General features: G+C 36.6%; 1 protein-coding gene and 1 pseudogene across 8 annotated transcripts in view; one reads left to right on the top strand and one right to left on the bottom strand.

Annotated features, from left to right (window-relative positions):
* The window catches only part of LOC113309557 (dihydroorotate dehydrogenase (quinone), mitochondrial-like), a 28820-nt gene extending 11591 nt beyond the window's left edge, over positions 1-17229 (top strand). The window contains exons 1-14 of one of the 8 annotated variants that reach the window (XR_003340659.1): positions 9313-9426; positions 9856-9903; positions 12066-12268; positions 13192-13274; positions 13570-13893; positions 14189-14444; positions 15127-15207; positions 15319-15426; positions 15519-15548; positions 15697-15834; positions 15980-16042; positions 16146-16183; positions 16291-16390; positions 16854-17229. Coding sequence is in view for 3 of the 8 variants with exons in the window: in XM_026557992.1 (XP_026413777.1) it covers positions 12101-12268; positions 13192-13274; positions 13570-13893; positions 14189-14444; positions 15127-15207; positions 15319-15426; positions 15519-15548; positions 15697-15834; positions 16146-16183; positions 16291-16390; positions 16854-16928 (1401 nt within the window). In the remaining 5 variants the exon portion in view is untranslated. Of the gene's footprint in view, positions 1-9312; positions 9427-9855; positions 9904-12065; positions 12269-13191; positions 13275-13569; positions 13894-14188; positions 14445-15126; positions 15208-15318; positions 15427-15518; positions 15549-15696; positions 15835-15969; positions 16043-16145; positions 16190-16290; positions 16391-16853 lie in introns of those variants that run through there. The other 7 variants (XR_003340661.1, XR_003340658.1, XR_003340660.1 and 4 more) reach the window with 7 other exon arrangements.
* On the bottom strand, positions 919-9161 carry LOC113309559 (annotated as a pseudogene).
* Positions 17230-17556: the final 327 nt, after the last annotated feature.

The following is a 17556-nucleotide window of genomic DNA, read 5'->3' as shown; positions in this document are numbered from 1 at the left end:
TTTTTTGCCTTGTTTAGGGTATTTCTTCCAAGGTTAAAATTTGATAGCTAAAGATCTTCTCTGCAGATTTCCCGTGAACTTAGTGACTGAGCTGAATTTTGCAGGAAAAATAGTTACAGTAACTTTCATTTTTGATCAAGATATACTCCCTCAGTCCATCTTATTTAGCTGGAATCTGTGTTAATAAAGGTCCGTGGGTTCAGACTGTCCAAAATTAAGGTGAGGACCTTAGTCCCACATCAAGAGCCATGTAAATACTCCCCTTATAGTTTAAGGTCCAACCATCAAAATGGTGCAATATTGGGTAGTTTATAAGTCTACGGATTTCCTCAACTTCCAGACCAGGTTTTAGATACTTGAACAATGATAGGATTCTGTTCAATAAGGATAACGCTATACTAATAATACAGCAACTCTTTGTTCTTCCTACTGTGCAAGGACTTTCATTCTTGATTTTAAGAATGATCTTTTGCATGTACTCTTTTCAGATATAATTCGAAGAAAAAAAGAGTGCTTAAAGATTAAGACGTGATGGATGCCATCACATTCAGGTTTCCTATTAGTTTGGCAGCTTCAGAAAAGCTTAAAACTTACCTTTAGTTTGGCAGGTTTCTTATTAGTCTTATGGATGTAGTTACGGCTTATCTTTACGGGTCACTTGATAGTGACATTTATATGAAACTTACCGAGGGATTTCGTATTCCTGAAGCAGACAAGTCCAAAGATCGTAGTGTATACTCAATAAAACTTCAAAGAGCTCTATATGGACTAAAGCAATTTGGAAGAATGTGGTATAATCGCCTCAGTGAATATTTATTGAAAGAGGGATATACCAATAATGCTATTTGTCCATGTGTTTTCATTAAGAAATCCAATTATGGGTTTGCTATTATTGCAGTATACTGCAGTATACGTTGATGATCTAAATCTTGTTGGAACTTTAAAAGAACTCACTGAAACCGTTGCTTACTTGCAGAAGATTAAGCAGTTACCACATCACTGCTAGGAAAAGAAAGACCCTAGAAAGTAGAAATCATATTCAAGTGGCCCTAAAGGCTTTAGAGTTTACAAAAACAAATCAATGCTGCCACCAGAATAAGCAGTTACCGCATCGAATTTGTATCCAAGGAAACGCACCCAAAGTGCTTATAATACACAAACTCAAAATTTTAACAAATTGTGGACATTCAAAATTGAGGGTTGCTGAAAAATGAAACCATGCATCTTGTACTTCGAAACATTTTGTCTATTCTCTGCCATGTTGGACTATGAACTTCTAGAAGTTCCTTTGCTTTGGCCTGTAGTTGTGTGTGGCATCGAACTGTCTCGCCATGAATCTGTTACAGACAAAGGGTGAATTGGAAATAAGATTCATTCGCAAAAATACAACTAACTAAATTCTCAGATAAACAATCATAGGATGCTGTCACTTCATATGCAAAATATCAATGATATTATCCATCAGTGGTTTACCATGGTAAAATGATTCTGTACAGTAATGCACAATCACTCAAAAAGCTACTACTATATGATTCTGCATTCCCGGTTCAGAAATGCAAAATGAAGCCCACTCTATAAGGATAATATCTACTGGAATCCTGTTCCAAACCCATCAAGAAGCAGAAATTCAATTGATTTTGGTGTAATCAAACATGAATCAAAGGTTTAGATTCAATTGATTTCTTATTTTTATTTTTATTTTTTATTTTTATTTTTTTGTGGCATTTTCCAATTTCATGGTGCGCGATACTACCTCACCTCTTAAACTGGAGGGCACCTAGAGGTCTTATAATCTGAACTGCTAATTATCTCCAATAAAGCCGATCTTTCAAAAAGCAGATCTTTCAAAAAAAATTATATTTATAAGTAATGTGACCATTAACAACAAGAAAAACAAACTGATACCTTCAGAAACAGTCTGATCACTGCTTGAATGAACTCGTAGTCGTTTCTGCAGGAAGTCTCATGAATGAAGTAATCCAATAGCAGCTCAATGAAATGCATTTCCGGTCTCTTCTCAGGCTCCTATTCATCTTCATCGTCTACGATCTGAAGCATCCGGAGCTCCATATAAGGAGCTGATGGGGATAAATCCTTGATGTATTTTGTGAATACTGCAACTGCAACAAAGAGCATATTGAGGTGAGACTATGACTCCGGAAGAATCACAAGGAAGAGTCTTTGATGGTAGCACTTGTATATATAAGTGAAACAAATCTTCCATCAGCGGATATTTAGGGATCTAAGAACAAACCAAAACATAGAGCATGCCCCATCGAAACTAGTCTTTCAAAGTAACAACATTGCTGATATTACTCAGGCGCAAATGTCATCAATTGTTTGTCAAAACCTAAAAAGTAACAAGCAGCAAAAAATAACTCACAACTTTTTGTGTCGGCAGAGGTTTGAAGAAGTTGCAGAAACTTAGAAGCTGGTAAATTGTGATCTCTCGTGTGGTTCCCCAGTGCTTCACGATTTTCCTTCTTCTCCTCCAAAGTCGAATCACTGGGCTTGAACACTATGTCTCCTGATAGAGTTGGAACCGTAGGCAAGAAGAAAGGTGCTTTCTCTGGTTTTTAGGTGGCTCAATTGGTTTATTACGCATCTGAAAAGTGGTTTGAAAATATAAACACTTCAGTCTAAAGAAGAAATGATGAGCCTAAAGTTTATATTTGCAAATCTAGTGAGTTTGCACCAATAGTCACTAACAGTAACATGGCGTCCAAGTGCCAGAAACCGAGAAAGCTAGATAAGAACAATATCTCTTTCATATATTTTATTTTCAAAACAAAGATATAAGGTGGCCATTGGAAGAAAAGAGCAACGCAAACCTTTATAATGTCCAAATTGATCAAGCTTTGCCACTGGCTCTTCGGCAACAATGATAAGGTAACAAGATCAGGTATTTGGTAATCTAGACGTGGGGAACCAACAATATATTTGTTTTGTGACTGGTTCCCAGTAGCGTTATCAGAATCATTATCGGCATCTCCATTTGAAGAGACAGCTGGCAGTTTGACACTCACAACATTTTTACCACTCGCATATGAATCCACATTAGAGGAACCCGAGAACATTGCCTGATTGACCCTGATTGACACGAAATGCAATTTGAACTAAAAAATAACTAGAGTGAACGGTCCCAAGATATTCAGCACTAAATAGATCAAACTTCACCCAAAATCAGCCTTGTATCAGGTCCGTGTGGATCACACGAATTGCATTAATAAGAATGAATATCTTGCAAAAAAAAAATCAAGAGTAAACTCACCACAAGTAGACCCCGTTCTGCTCAATATGAGAAGTCGCTAAGACATCCATGTTGGGTGAAAGAGCCAATGCAGTTATGGATACATCAACGTGGATTGCATCCATCTGTCTTGCCAAGATAACATCTCAGACTCTAAGAGTGCCATCCATACTAGATGATAATAACCATTTACCATCTTCGCTGAAGCACATGTCTGTAATGCGATCTGTATGACCTTCAAATTTTCGGACCATTCTTAAGTCCACGACATCAAACACACGGATAACCATATCATCTGACACAGTAGCTAAGAGACCTGAAATTATCAAGACCGCCTTAGCAAGATCTTTCCCGAGATAATGTCAAACATGAAGGGAAACGTTGGAAAAGTGAAAGATTACCATTTGCTCTGTGATAACCAATCTTAGGAACCCACATCCCACCTAGATTTCAGATGACGCCCCTTGAAATCCCAGACCTGCAAAGACGCAATAAAAAGACAGCACAACAGAAATGTGTCACGCTAAGGTGATGCAAGCTTCTTCATCGAAGTTGTACAGAAGCTGTAAACCAGAACAGTGTTCATTGATGATTAAATTGGATGATAATCGTCAGCTATAGATACACTGATTTTCTTAAGGACCCTAAAATTTGAAATCTTTGTTCTAATGAAAAACATATGCTGCGGCAGTCCTTGTAGTCTGATTGGCTTGTATTCTGGACATGGTAACTTAACTAATATGGTAGATCCAATTCATTCGCCAATACTATATGCCACCGTCATGTCTGAAAGCAGAAACTATGCTCATGACGGTGGCATTGGTTTTCAAATACTTAAGCAGCAAAAATAAAACAATACGTGATGCTTTATATAATGGTAGTAGAAAATTTCAAATAATACCTTTATATCTCCATGATATCCCGCACTTATCATAAGAGAGTTTGTAGCATCACAAGCAACCCCGACCACTTCACCGTCATGAGCATAGTTTCTGCTTTCAGACATGTCACCATAACTACCTCTGCTCTGTCCTGATTGGAGATTAAAACGCTCAATCCATCCACCCTCTGTCCCACGGAAAGCAAAATTTCCACAAGCACTGATTGTGCAAGCCTGCAAAAAAAGAAAACAACGACAAAAAACAAACAAACAGTGAAAATGTTGAAATTATGAATTTCCAGTATGGATATGCAGTTGGACTCTTAAATCATCGAGTTGTGTTTGCACCGAAACATGAACCTGAGGACTTGATACTCTTAGAACTTAGTGTTGGTTTCCTAGTAACTTTTGGGCTATAGCAGTTAAATGGACCAGTAAATGAAATTTTATGAATTGGCTCAAAAAATACCTTAATAGGTGTTCGCTCGCTCGTTGATGGTGTCAGGATATGCTCGCCAATGACAAAGTTCTGAAGCCTCCATACATATGCCCGTGAAGTGTCCATATGACAAGTAACAACATTGCACCAATCAAGTTCGCGAATTTCAGCTAAAATGGTTGACATTGGGAATGTGGTGGATCAGAAATCTATCAAACAAATCATGAAGGACTCTAAATATATTCTTGTCTAACTTCCATTGTTTTCTATATCACTAACTGAACTCAACATTTGCATTTCTGGAAATTACAGTTGTCTTACTTATAGTACATCAAACACAAATAGAAACTGTTCATTACTTCAGTGTATACATTATAAAAAAGAAAAGAAAAAATAATCAAGTGATTAAGAAAAGCTACACAATGGAGAACCATTTTAGTCTAAGTATGCATTCAAAGAAAATTATCAGTTGCACGGGATGAGATAACAAGCATGGTAGATTAAGTTGTATAAAGCTCAAGTATTGAATCCATATAAGCATAAAAACAGAAGTTTTTGGGGAAGAACTTACCAAAATCAAAACAAATTACAGGCTTCAATTTTATCTCTTCTTCCTGAAATATATAAGAATACCAAGTTACTACTAGATACATATTAAAAGTGACAGGACTTTGGATATCATAGAGAAAAAAAGAAAACCCAAAGGTTAGGACCTATCACATCAAGTTGATGTGGGAAGCCAGAACAGACTTGGCAATGGGGTATGGAAGCATTCACCATCTAGTAAATGTGGTGCTTTTAAAGAATAAATAATTGATAATTGAGGTACCTTCATTATGTTACAATCACCTTTGTGACAACAACAAAATAATGGACCACTTGTATAGATTCATATATACTCGATTATCTAATAAATGGAAAAACATCTGAAGACAAAAGCATAGCTCTGAATATACCTTCACCCTCAATTTCTTGGCTCTTTTAGATACATGACGCTGAGAAAGCTCTCTACTTTGTTGATCCTGGTAATAAAAGTTCGCAATCAACAAAGATTATGTCAAACTTCGAATCAAGTGGTAGCAGTGTAGCAAAATATATCAACTAAGGACTGCCAGAAAATCGAAGAAAAAAAGATGCAAAAGGTACATAATTCCAAGAAATAACTTTTTAACTGGACGCTCTCTTCTATATTCTGAACTAAATAAAAGTTTTTGTTGGTGCATGATTGTCTCTCTGCCACGCAACACGACAACGATATATACAACATATAAAGTTGAAAGTTGCAAAAGATACTAAATAAGATATAGAAAGAGAAATTTTAAAAGAATAGCTAGCAGTACAAAGGAGACTACCTGAATAACAGAGAAAAGACGAAAGGCACGATCCTGACCAGCAGATAGAATGTGTCTTCCATTTGCATAAAACCCGTAAGAAATAAAAGATTAAGTAAAATAAACAGAAGTTGCGTCAGGAAAGAAAATGCTGAACTGCACATGTTGGGCCCAATATAACTTCTAGAGGAAAAACCTGCCCTACAAGTACCCTATGTAATGTGGCAAAACTGTCAAAACTCATTCTCACTTGGTTAATATCAACCGTCAAAGACAAACACATTGGTTCGTCCTATCTTATCATATAGGTTTGCACACTGTGATGCAAAAGCCAATGTACATATTACGACTAACTACAACCAACAGGATTGTTTACTAACAGAAAATAACAGTATCAAAATTAATATGAATCATATAATCATATTGATAGAATATTCCTATATTATGCACACTAAATTCCATGACAGTATGAACCAAATCTGGCACTATTATTATTGTAATGGCCAAAACTTTTGTAGTTAAGTGAAAGACATTCAGATTCGTATGCACTTCGATAACGAAGCGTGGTCTGCAATAAACAAAAAGTGACCCCACTCATAATGTCATTTTTACTTCTTCCGCAATATATGTTGCTCCTGTTTTTTTTTATTATAACGAAGCTAACAGTAACAAGAAGACAGGACATTCCTCAGCTTTCGATTGTATTTCCCCAAACAGAAAAGGCAATGGAAATGGCAAAATGCTAATTCTGCTAAACTGAAATGGTATAGTACCATTGTGAAATAGCTGATCAAACAGACTTTTACAATGGGCGCCAACTAATATTACGTAGTTTGATACACAGCCTATATCAATTAACGATGTTTTAAACTTCTCTTTAGCCTTATTTAACTTCCCATTATAAAGATAACATTTGTCCACTGTGGTTAACACACATAATTGTTATTTTGAGTTGCTATATTTAGCAGTCTAGGATAAGTTTTACACTCCGTGATTGTGGATGCTAATAAGAAAAATTAGGCACCGAAATATTATAGATATATTCATCGCAAAAATCAATATTTAGAAAATGATCTCACCTTTATGGAGTTATCTACCGAAGAACTCATAAGCACCGGCTCATTAGCAAAGAAATGCAGCCATACTATTGAACTGTCATGAGCATCTCTTATAACTGACTGAAGCTTTCTTTTCTCAAGATTCCATATGCTTATAACACCTGATGAACCTCCTGATGCTAGAAGAGGCTGTCCATCTTAAAGGGCAAAAAACGAGTAAGGCATAAGGAAAAAAAATGTCTTGGTTTGAAGACAAAGGTACAATCATCATGAAAGGTAGAAATACATCTTATGTACATATTTCTATACATAATTAGCGCAGAGACTTGATAAGCAGAGGCAACATCCCTAGAACGCCACCCAAGCAAAATTCTTTATACGAAACATAGGTCTTTACCTGTTCTGAAAGACAAGGCGGTCACAGCACCTCGTGTAGAATGTGTAAAAGTAATTAACTCCTCATCATACTTAAGATTATGGACATGAACGTTGCCATCCGCACAACCTACTGCAACAACATCCAAGGCGGGTGATGAAACACAACAACAGATGGATGAATTCCATCCCTTGAACTCATAGAGTTTCTTCTTTGAGCTGACATTCCAAAGCTGTAGTGAACCTTCTTGGCTTCCTATTATCACCTGCATGTCACGAATTTCCCAATTGGACTTATATATGAATAAAAATAAAGCAAAAGTGAATATTTTGAACATAACTTTTGAATTTCAAGTACTAACTCTTTCCAAAAGCAGTGACAAATGAACACATTACCTTGTTTAAGTACGTATCTGGATGCATTATGCAGCTTGGAGTGAATTTCTGGTCCAACAAAATGTGTCCAACTGGAGCAAGATTATCCTCAATCCCTTTGAATGCCCACATGAACAGATTCCCTTTAATATCAACACTTAAGAGCATCTCCAACAGTGGGTGTAAAAAATCCTACGTGGAAGTCTAATTAAGACTTTTATTTAGGAGATTATACACATATAGTAAATATAGGACCCCATGGTTAAAAAACAATCTCCAATAGTGAAGGGTTTAATCTTTGAATATATTACATGATCAAATCTTAACCGTTTATCTTTACTTTAACTAATTTCTAAAAAAATAAAATAATTGAAAATATGACGTGGAGGTGCAAGTGAAGGTGTAAATAAGACTTTCTTTAACACCTTCATATTTATTTTCCCATCCTTTCCAGTTTGTAGAATCCAACTATTGGAGATGGATTTATGTTAATTGGGGGTCTAAAATCCTACGTGTCATGAAAAATAAAAAACTTGACCCTCTATTGGAGATGCTCTAAGATGTGGTCTCCGAACAATAACAAATAGTTGACCTTCTCACTATGCCTACTCCAAGTTGCTACCTGTAAGCATTACCATCACCGTTGTCAATCACTAGAACAGATGATTCTTCTATACATGCTAAACATCAGTACCCAATCTCTGAACTGAATACGGAACAAAAAAAAAAAAACTCAAATTCATAAATAAAAGAAGATGCTAATTTGGGGCATATAATTTTTCAAAGACTGCTCCATGTTAAGTTAGATTAGAATGAAATGAAAATTAAAACAAAAAAACTCAAATTCATAAATAACCTGATGGGCACGCTTATAAACCGCAATGTCATTCCCATACGCAGCAAATGTAAAATCACGATACGATGCAAGAGCACGAATCTTCCTTGGTCATTGAGGCCCTTCAAAAACAAACAAACTCTAGACTGAGTTATAGAGAACAAAAAAAAAAAAATTGCAGCAACTATCATTTTCCCAAAAAGAAATTAACTGGTAAAGACTTCAAAGTGTTTAAGACTTACCAACAAGAACCAAAGTCAGCTTAGCACACTGCAGATGAAAATCAATAAGAACAAATTAAAACTTCGAACTTAAAAATCAGAACCAAAATTAGAGATAGATAAGACTTTTATAACTTATATCGTAAATCTTCCAAGCTTTACCAACACTAACAGTAACAAAAGTCTCAGTACCCAATCTCTGAACTGAATACAACTAATAGCTCTGAAAGGTTCAAAAATTCCCATTTTTTTCTCCAAAATTACAACTAATAATACAAGTCTAGGGTATGGAGATTGAAGAAAAGGATTTGAATGAGGAAGTAAAGCTTGAGAGCTGAGCCACCGTACACCCTAAACGCTAAACCCCTCCTACTTGAAGAGAAGAAGAAGAAGAGAAAACGAAAGAATTTTCTGACCAGGGTTTTTGACAAAACATTAGGTTAGTTAAAAATTTTGGCCGTAATTTTTTTGGGTTTTAATTCCTAAAATACCCCTGACAAACTTTTAATTACCCCTTCAATCCTCCTTTGTTTCTTTACTTCTCCGTCTTGTGTTGCAGAAACAAAATCTCATTCTCACTATGTTCTCCAGTCTCAGTCTCGCTCCCCCCTCTCGATTAATCACTCAGTTCTCACTTCTCCAATAATTAATCTCTTAATCAGGTATTGATTCGCTCCCCCCTCTTAATGATTTATGTTCGATTTCTATGTTCAATTCTTATGAAATTAGGGTTTATGTGTTGCAATAAAAAATTAGGGCTTCGGATGAAAGATTTGAGATGGGTTTAAACTGAACTGGAATATGAGGTCGAAGAATAACTTAAAATTGATAGTTAGCGGTTTGATTTTTCTATATCAGCTCGATCTAAATCCCTCCCTCTTCTAGGGTTTACACAACTTCAATTGATTCTCTAGAACAGTTCTTTCTGATTCATGTTTGAATATAACCCATTGAAGTGATTGAATGATTTCTTGGTCATATTGTTGTTTCTGTTCAGCTAATGTTTTAGATTGATTTGCTTCGATTTGTATTGAACTTTTTTCAGATTGTAACCTCAGTATCATATCCATTGCTTCATTTGTTTATTGCAGGCTCCCAAGAAAGGTGTTAAAACTCCAGTAGCAGCAAAGAAGAAGAATGTAAGTTGTAATCTCCAAGTGTTAGTATTTTGATTAAAAAAATGATGTGAAGTTTAGCCACATGTTGTATTCTCATGTCTCTTAAAGATTCTCAGTTCATGGATGTTGTGGCTGTGTGATCTGCAGTTCAATTTGTTTGTATTGAACCTTCAGCATGTAATAAGAACCATAGGTGTCTTGGTTATGCTCTGAGTTGTTGATGTTAAGTACAAAAAATGTGACAGTAGTCACAGTACCCATAGTTTCTTTGCTTTTGCCTTTAGCTTTGTGTAATTTAAAGAATAATTAGGGATATGTGGTTGACTGTGTAGATTATAGTTGTATTTCAGTATTTCAAATCTTGTTATGTCACTACAGCTAAGTGAATAGGAGCTTATAACACTTACATCATCAAGCAATGCTGCCTTGTGGCGATCAGATTTTTATGTGAAGTTTATAGTAAATATGTATATGTTATTCTGAAATTTGGGATCATGCATCAATTTCCAACCCAAGCCAACCCCATATGTCAGTCATTGGGTCTTCAAGACAAGGAAGCAATAGGGTAATATACTAATATGAGTTTGTAAAGCTGCAACTTTTAAATGCAATGTCTATGCCTATCTTACTTTTTATCTTATGCGTTTTCAGATGTGTGCAGAAGCTATCTTGTGAAAAATCATTGTGCTATTTATTGTTTAGTATGAGTTTGTTACCATATAGTGGATTCTATATCAGCCTTTTCTATTTGTGTAGCTTATCATATAGTTGTTGACATGTTGTTCAGAATTAGTCCAAGCATTGCTATGCTTAAGTGATTGGCTGCCAGGCTTCTTTGATGCAGGCAGTGTTTTAAAAAACGTTTCGCTTCACGCTTTAACACGCGCTTTTTTACGCTTTGCTAAAAAAACGCCCTAATACTTGCGCTTTGCTATTAGGTTTAATATGTCAGTTTTTTTTCCGGGCTTTAGAGCCCGATAACAGGCCTTAAAAGTCTTTTTTAGCCATTTTTACAGCTTTATATAATATTTTAAAACCCTAAAAACTATATCCATTATTTCGTTTAACCACTTAATTAGCCATTTCTTCTTCCTCTTCCTTTCTTCTGTGATATTCTATTCTTTTTGAATACTTTAGCCATGTCTGGCCAAGCTAGAAAGTGTACCAAAAAGGATATATAACATAGAAGTATGGTACTCAATGTTGGTGGTCCAGTTACAAGAGGAAACACATTGCCTATGTGCAAACTTCTTTGTACAAGTACCCTTTATTATGATTACAACTTCTTAGTTTTTCATATAGATTTACATGTATCACTAATTTATATATTTAGCGAAGCAGCGCTTCGCTTACGCTTTCTGGTAGCGCTTTACTTTGCTAGGGTAGCGTATCGCGTAAAGCTTTCGCTTTTTAAAACACTGGATGCAGGTAAATCTTCTTTTCCTTTGCTTAGTTCTTTGTCACTGTTCATGACTTTCATCAATTTGGGGGTACCCTGTCTATATCCAACGTCAAAATTCTCTAACTTTCTTCTGTGAGTGCAATTGGGTTCTAACTAGTACAATGTCAGTTAAATTTTGCATGTGTTGGATGCAATGTCATAACTGTTGGTTGATTTCCGTACATATATGTTGTTTAAATCTTTGTTATTGACCATCATATCTTTGTTAAATCTTTGAAGGCAAGAATAATGTGTAAATGCAAATTGAATGTTTTGTCAGGGGTTAGATAATTGGAGGGAAATTTAGGATTGGAAGGGTTTTAAGGGCACAGGTGTTGTAAAGTTAGAGGGGAGGTTGTGAAATAGGGACACACTAAGTGGTGAAATCTTGGTTACCTCTGTAAATAGGGTTTTGCGCCTTGTTACTCTGTGAGTCCAGTTTATAAGCATTGTTGGATGAGTAAAATGTCTGACTCAGACCATAAGATTAAAAGGTTTGTTTTGGATATGCTGTCGTTTTTTTGTTAGTGAAAGCCCATCGCCCAGTCTTTACAATATAATGCAGTACAAGTATTATACCTCCAGATTTTGTAGTCACTTTTTAGATTGCATATCTTTTGCTTGGTTAGCATGTGAGTATGTGTGTTGCACTGTTGCTTATAATGGTGAAAGCTTTGAGGTACTGAAATGTTGGATGTCAGAATTTTCTTATCAAGCGATTCTTTGTGATTTGTGAATGCAGATCTGGAAATCGTGGACTGAAGTGAAGTTGATGCAATGATGCAACATGCCAGGCAGCCAAGCAAGATCACACTAAGACTGGGAGATATTGGTTTTTTTGCAAAGATTGGAGCTTTTGGTGGTGGTGGAGGAGGATTAGGAGCTGTTAGATATTCAAGTTCTGTTCCTAAAATTCGTCCCAAAATTCCTCAGTTACCAAAGAACGTATGAGCTTCTTTTTATTTTTCCCAATTCTGGGTTTTGTTTTCTTATTATTCTGAGGTCATGGGGTTTGATATTTTGTGTTACTTTTTAGCGAATTAGATTTATTTGTTGCAAAAAGGTCAATCCTTTATTTAGTGCGGAAAGTTGGGTATGGGAAATTTATGCTTAATTTTGAATTGTGGGTTTGCGTCTGGGTACTAATGGTAACTTCAATTTTTGGTTTAAGGGTTTTATTTTGAGAAATAGTATGGGTGATTTACACCCATGCTATATGATTCTCATGTGGCAGTTTTATGTTTAAATTAAACAGTTTAATCTTGAACTAGAGGTGTCAAAGAGGCCAGGCCAGGCCGAGCCTGGTCCGGCCTGGCCTGGTCCGTGTCTTAAATAGGTCAGGCCGGGCCCAGGCCGGGCCCAGGCCGGGCCCAAGTTTACAGCCAGTTGGCCAGCCAAGGGCTGGCCTGGTTTAGCCTGGGCCTGCCAGGCTAGCTTGTTAAGGCCTGTGTAGTATCGTACTAAAAAAATTGTAATTGGCTGAAAAAATTAGTCTACTAAGAAATAGTATGTGGATATGTTGATCATTTTGACTGTTGAGACACCTTAGAACTCTGTTGTTGCAATAACATATGGTTTCCTTGCTTTTCATTCGTCTATTTGTGTTGCAATGTTAAGGTTTTATTGTTTTTGTTGACATATATTAAAACAATCAATTGATGTTGTGCAGACCTTTCTAATCTTGTGTGTAGTTAGTTTATTTTTCACATGATGATTTCGTCTTTGTTTGTGGGGATTTATCAAATTGCTTCGTTGTAGTTAGCATTGACTTCATATCATTCTTTTGATGTCTGATCTTAAAAACTAACCAAATAAGAAAACACATGCTTGATTCACTTCTAATTTTTCTATATGTGTTTGCACCACAGGGAAGAATCTTTACAGCAGCCTTTTTAGGCATAGTTATTTCTGGAGGGGCTTATGCGAGTACTGTGGATGAGGCAACTTTCTGGTATTATTTTTGTTTCCACGTTGAATCCAAACACTTATTCCTCAATTTCGTAAAACATTGTGATCCATTATAGTGTCTCCACTGCTAGGCGGTTCCTCTGTGGGATTTAGTGATTTTTTGTATTTTTGGTTCATATTTCGTTATACTTTCTATGGATGTACTTGAACATGAACTGTTTTACTCAAAGAGGTTGCTGCTTTTCGCTCAGTTTTACACATTTTAATGCATGTCTCAAAATGGATTCTTTTAATCGTTTTGTTAAAGTACTGACAGAAGTGTTTTCTATTTGGTGCAGTGGGTGGCTATTTTCAGCAACAAAGCTTGTGAACCCATTCTTTGCCTACCTCGATGCAGAGACTGCTCATCATTTAGCTGTTGCAGCAGCAGCTCGTGGTTGGGTCCCAAGAGAGAAGAGGCCGGACCCATCAATATTGGGGATGGATGTGTGGGGTCGGAGGTTCTCGAACCCTATAGGTCTTTCTGCTGGTTTTGATAAGAATGCGGAGGCAGTTGAAGGTTTATTAGGGATGGGTTTTGGATTCGTAGAGATTGGCTCCGTAACCCCTGCTCCACAGGATGGTAATCCAAAGCCTCGAATTTTTAGACTGCGAGAGGAAGGGTAAGCATGTATATAGTATCGTGTTTGCTATCGTTAATAGGCTCATAAGCTCGACGGTGAATATAGAAAAAGCAGATATACAAACATTTAGTGTTATTTTCTACTAGTGAGTTCCAAAAAAAGACTTGCCGAACATTTTGTCTGCAAAATAATAATAGCTTGCTTCCAAATTTGTTTTTGCTCATTGAGAGTCCTGCTAGGCTTTGTGTAGCTCAAGTTCCTTAAGCAACTATAAAGACCATTAAGTTTCTTCTTGTTCTGTTCCTTAATATGTCAAAATGATTGGTGTTGGCAGAGCTATTATAAATAGGTGTGGATTTAATAGTGAAGGCATTGTTGCTGTTGCAAAGAGATTGGGTGCTCAGCATGGTAAAAGGAAGCTGGCTGAAACTTCAAGCATTGCACCTGTGTCCAGTGACGAAATCCCGCATGGAGGAAAAGCAGGTCCTGGCATTCTGGGTGTCAATCTTGGCAAGAATAAGACTAGTGAAGATGCTGCTGCTGACTATGTTCAAGGAGTTCACACTTTGTCTCAGTACGCCGATTACTTGGTAAGTATGTGCTTTTCTATTCTGAACTCACAATATACCTTTAGTTTGCTGGGGTTTCTTCCTAGAGATCTCATAAATACAACATAGTGTACACTGGGTAATCTGGGATTTTGACTCCAGTATTAGTGATTTTTACTTGAAAATTAAGGGAGATTGCATCTTCATTTATTAGAAGTACATAGGTTAGAAATGTTTGACAACATGAAATAGGGTGGTGATCATCTTCATGGTGAGGAGAACATTGTTACTACATCATCTCCATCTAATACCCACACCCCAGGCCCACAGGCCTATGCACCATACATGATTTTTGCTCTTATACTCTACTAGCTAAGAATAGGTCCTTAAAGAGACACGTAATACATGATATACACTGTTTGCTTAAAGAGTAAAGACGGGATGAATCAGCTTGTGCAGCACTCACTAACAAATAGATACTGAAGTTACGTTTCTTTGTCCTACTCTAGAATAGATGTTAAACTTGCATCTTCCATGTTAAAGTTACGTTTCATTTCTATCTTCAGTTCGTCAATTTTTAAGTATGTTTCTTAGGTCTCCATGCCAGCATGTCACATAGATATTTGCTGACTCGATCAACATTTAGTCATCGGCTGCATGGATTTTCGATTGTGTATATACAATAGACATTAGACTGCTTGTTTGATATTAAATTTATGTGCAGGTTATCAACATTTCATCACTAAATACTCCAGGGTTGCGTAAGCTTCAAGGACGAAAGCAACTCCAGGATCTTGTTAAAAAGGTTGGTTCCCCAGCTACGAGTTTGCTGTTTTTCTCTCCAGTTCCTCATGGGTTATAGTATCGATCCTACCATTGCTGCTCCTTATTAGTCATAACTGAATTATTTGCCAAGGTTCAAGCTGCTCGTGACGAAATGCAATGGGGTGAGGAAGGCCCTCCTCCACTGCTTGTGAAAATTGCTCCAGACTTGTCCAAGCTAGATCTCGAAGATATTGCAGCAGTGTGCAGCCTACTACGACTCAGATGTTCTTTTTTTTTTGTTTTTTTTCACCAGTAATATCTCTTTTATGGTTTTTAATCATTTTGTTTCAGGTTGCTTTGACTCTCCGTTTGGATGGATTGGTATGTTATTAATTCTCATTATTTTGACCATATTTATCCTTTTAAAATCTTCAGTCGAGGTTCTCCTGTCCATGCTTCAATGTGGAGACATATGGGGCTTATCATGTCAGTAAAAATTAATGGTCAATTCTTCACCTTTCCCTCTCAGATCATAACTAATACAACCATTGCAAGACCAGATCCAGCTAGTAAGAACCCAGTTTCTGAAGAAACTGGTGGTTTAAGTGGGAAACCTCTATTTAACCTGTCAACCAACGTGCTCAAGGACATGTATCTTCTGACAAGGGTAAGTTTATGAACTGTATCTCCAGTCATCACTTTTCTGATATTCAGGATTATGATCCCTTATGGGCTTAAGTTCAATTAGAAAAATAAATTCTGAGTACAAAAATAAATTTGAGTACAAAGATTATTTGATCAGTTCGGTGCAGTGTCTTTGGAAACTACAGAATGCTAATGTCGAATTGTAATATCAGCTGTGAAACTAAGACAAAGTAAGATCATGCAGCTGGGTGTAAAAGTTAATGACAGATTATAACTTGCGATATTAATCTTGTCACCTATTTATTCTCTAACCATGTTATATTCCTGTTCCAGGGGAAGATTCCTCTTATTGGTTGTGGGGGAATTAGCAAGTAAGGGTATAAAGTTTACAGCATCCTGTATCTGTCAATTTTATTGTTATATGCCTACAATTTGTAAGAAAGTGGCTGAACATGTTGTCAATACCATCTTAATCCAGTGGCGAGGATGCATATAAGAAGATACGTGCTGGAGCATCTCTAGTTCAGCTTTACACGGCTTTTGCCTACGAGGGACCAGCTCTCATTCCCAAAATGAAGGTGCTTTTTTAAATAAATAAAAAAATATATTTTCCTTCTCACAATATGCTATATACTACGTCCCACCTTTTCTGGAACTGCTCTGCATTGTAGGTTCGAACATGATGATCAAAAGGGCTGATCTTTATGACCCGTGAGGATGATCAGTCATTGTGTAAAACTCTTTAAGATAATTTAGATATGGACCGTAGAGTTTCGACGAGATCCATAAGATTTCTCTTGCATATTTTTGTATATTTGTACTAGTGGTCGTTGAGAGCTGTTGCTGTAGTGATACCCGCATTGGTTGCACCGGCGACGACATGGCACTGGGTCACCACCCAATTCGCTCATTACCCCCTCCCCATCCCCAATCCCCTTTTAATTTCTTGTTTAAGTGATTAGCTAACATTTTTGTTTGTAAACTCTTGTATTTTTGTGATTAATTAGTTTTTTGGTATGTAAACTGTTATTTTGTATCCAGGTTGAATTGGCAGAGTGCTTAGAAAGGGATGGATTCAAGTCAATTGCAGAAGCTATTGGTGCAGATTACAGGTAGTTTTGTATCTTAGGAGAACTAGAGAAAAGAGCTTGTCCCTTTTTGAACAATTCAAGGGCCAACACCCATAAATATACCAATACAACATGAATTGGTAGTCCTTTCTTAAATTTAGGTTTTTTGCTAAATTTCCTTTTCAATGTAGTGACAAAATTTTGACATCCCTTCTGGGATTCTGAAATGTACTATTATTGAGTAAATGTCATATGTCAGCTGCTTACTCAGGCTTTCTCAAACGACTCGACCCTCAGTGGCTTCAAAGTGATCTTTCTCGTGTAAATTATTATATTTTCTGTGGACCTTTCTGTTGTAGAAACAAATGTGTCAGTCTAGAGGTGGTAAGAAAGCCATTTTTCTCGGCCAGACAGTTTATTGCCTAGATGTGGGATTTTTACAGAGTTGCATCTTGTTAATAAACTTTAGATCTTTTATTAGCACGATTTTTACTACCGACTCTGTGTGAAATTTCGTGGTTCATTTATTAGCAAGATTTTTGCTAGCAAAATGCCTGGTTATCTTACATGTTATAATCCAAACTCACCAATGTTCCATTAACACTAGTACAAAAGGTGGCATAGGCCAGCCTAGCCACACTTTAGGTTATTTGCGTGGCTACAGGTAGTTAAAA

Source organism: Papaver somniferum, chromosome 9, assembly GCF_003573695.1.
Source record: "Papaver somniferum cultivar HN1 chromosome 9, ASM357369v1, whole genome shotgun sequence".
Lineage (NCBI taxonomy): Eukaryota > Viridiplantae > Streptophyta > Magnoliopsida > Ranunculales > Papaveraceae > Papaver > Papaver somniferum.
Note: the sequence above shows the minus strand (reverse complement) of the source record. Positions and strands in the feature narration are given on the sequence as shown.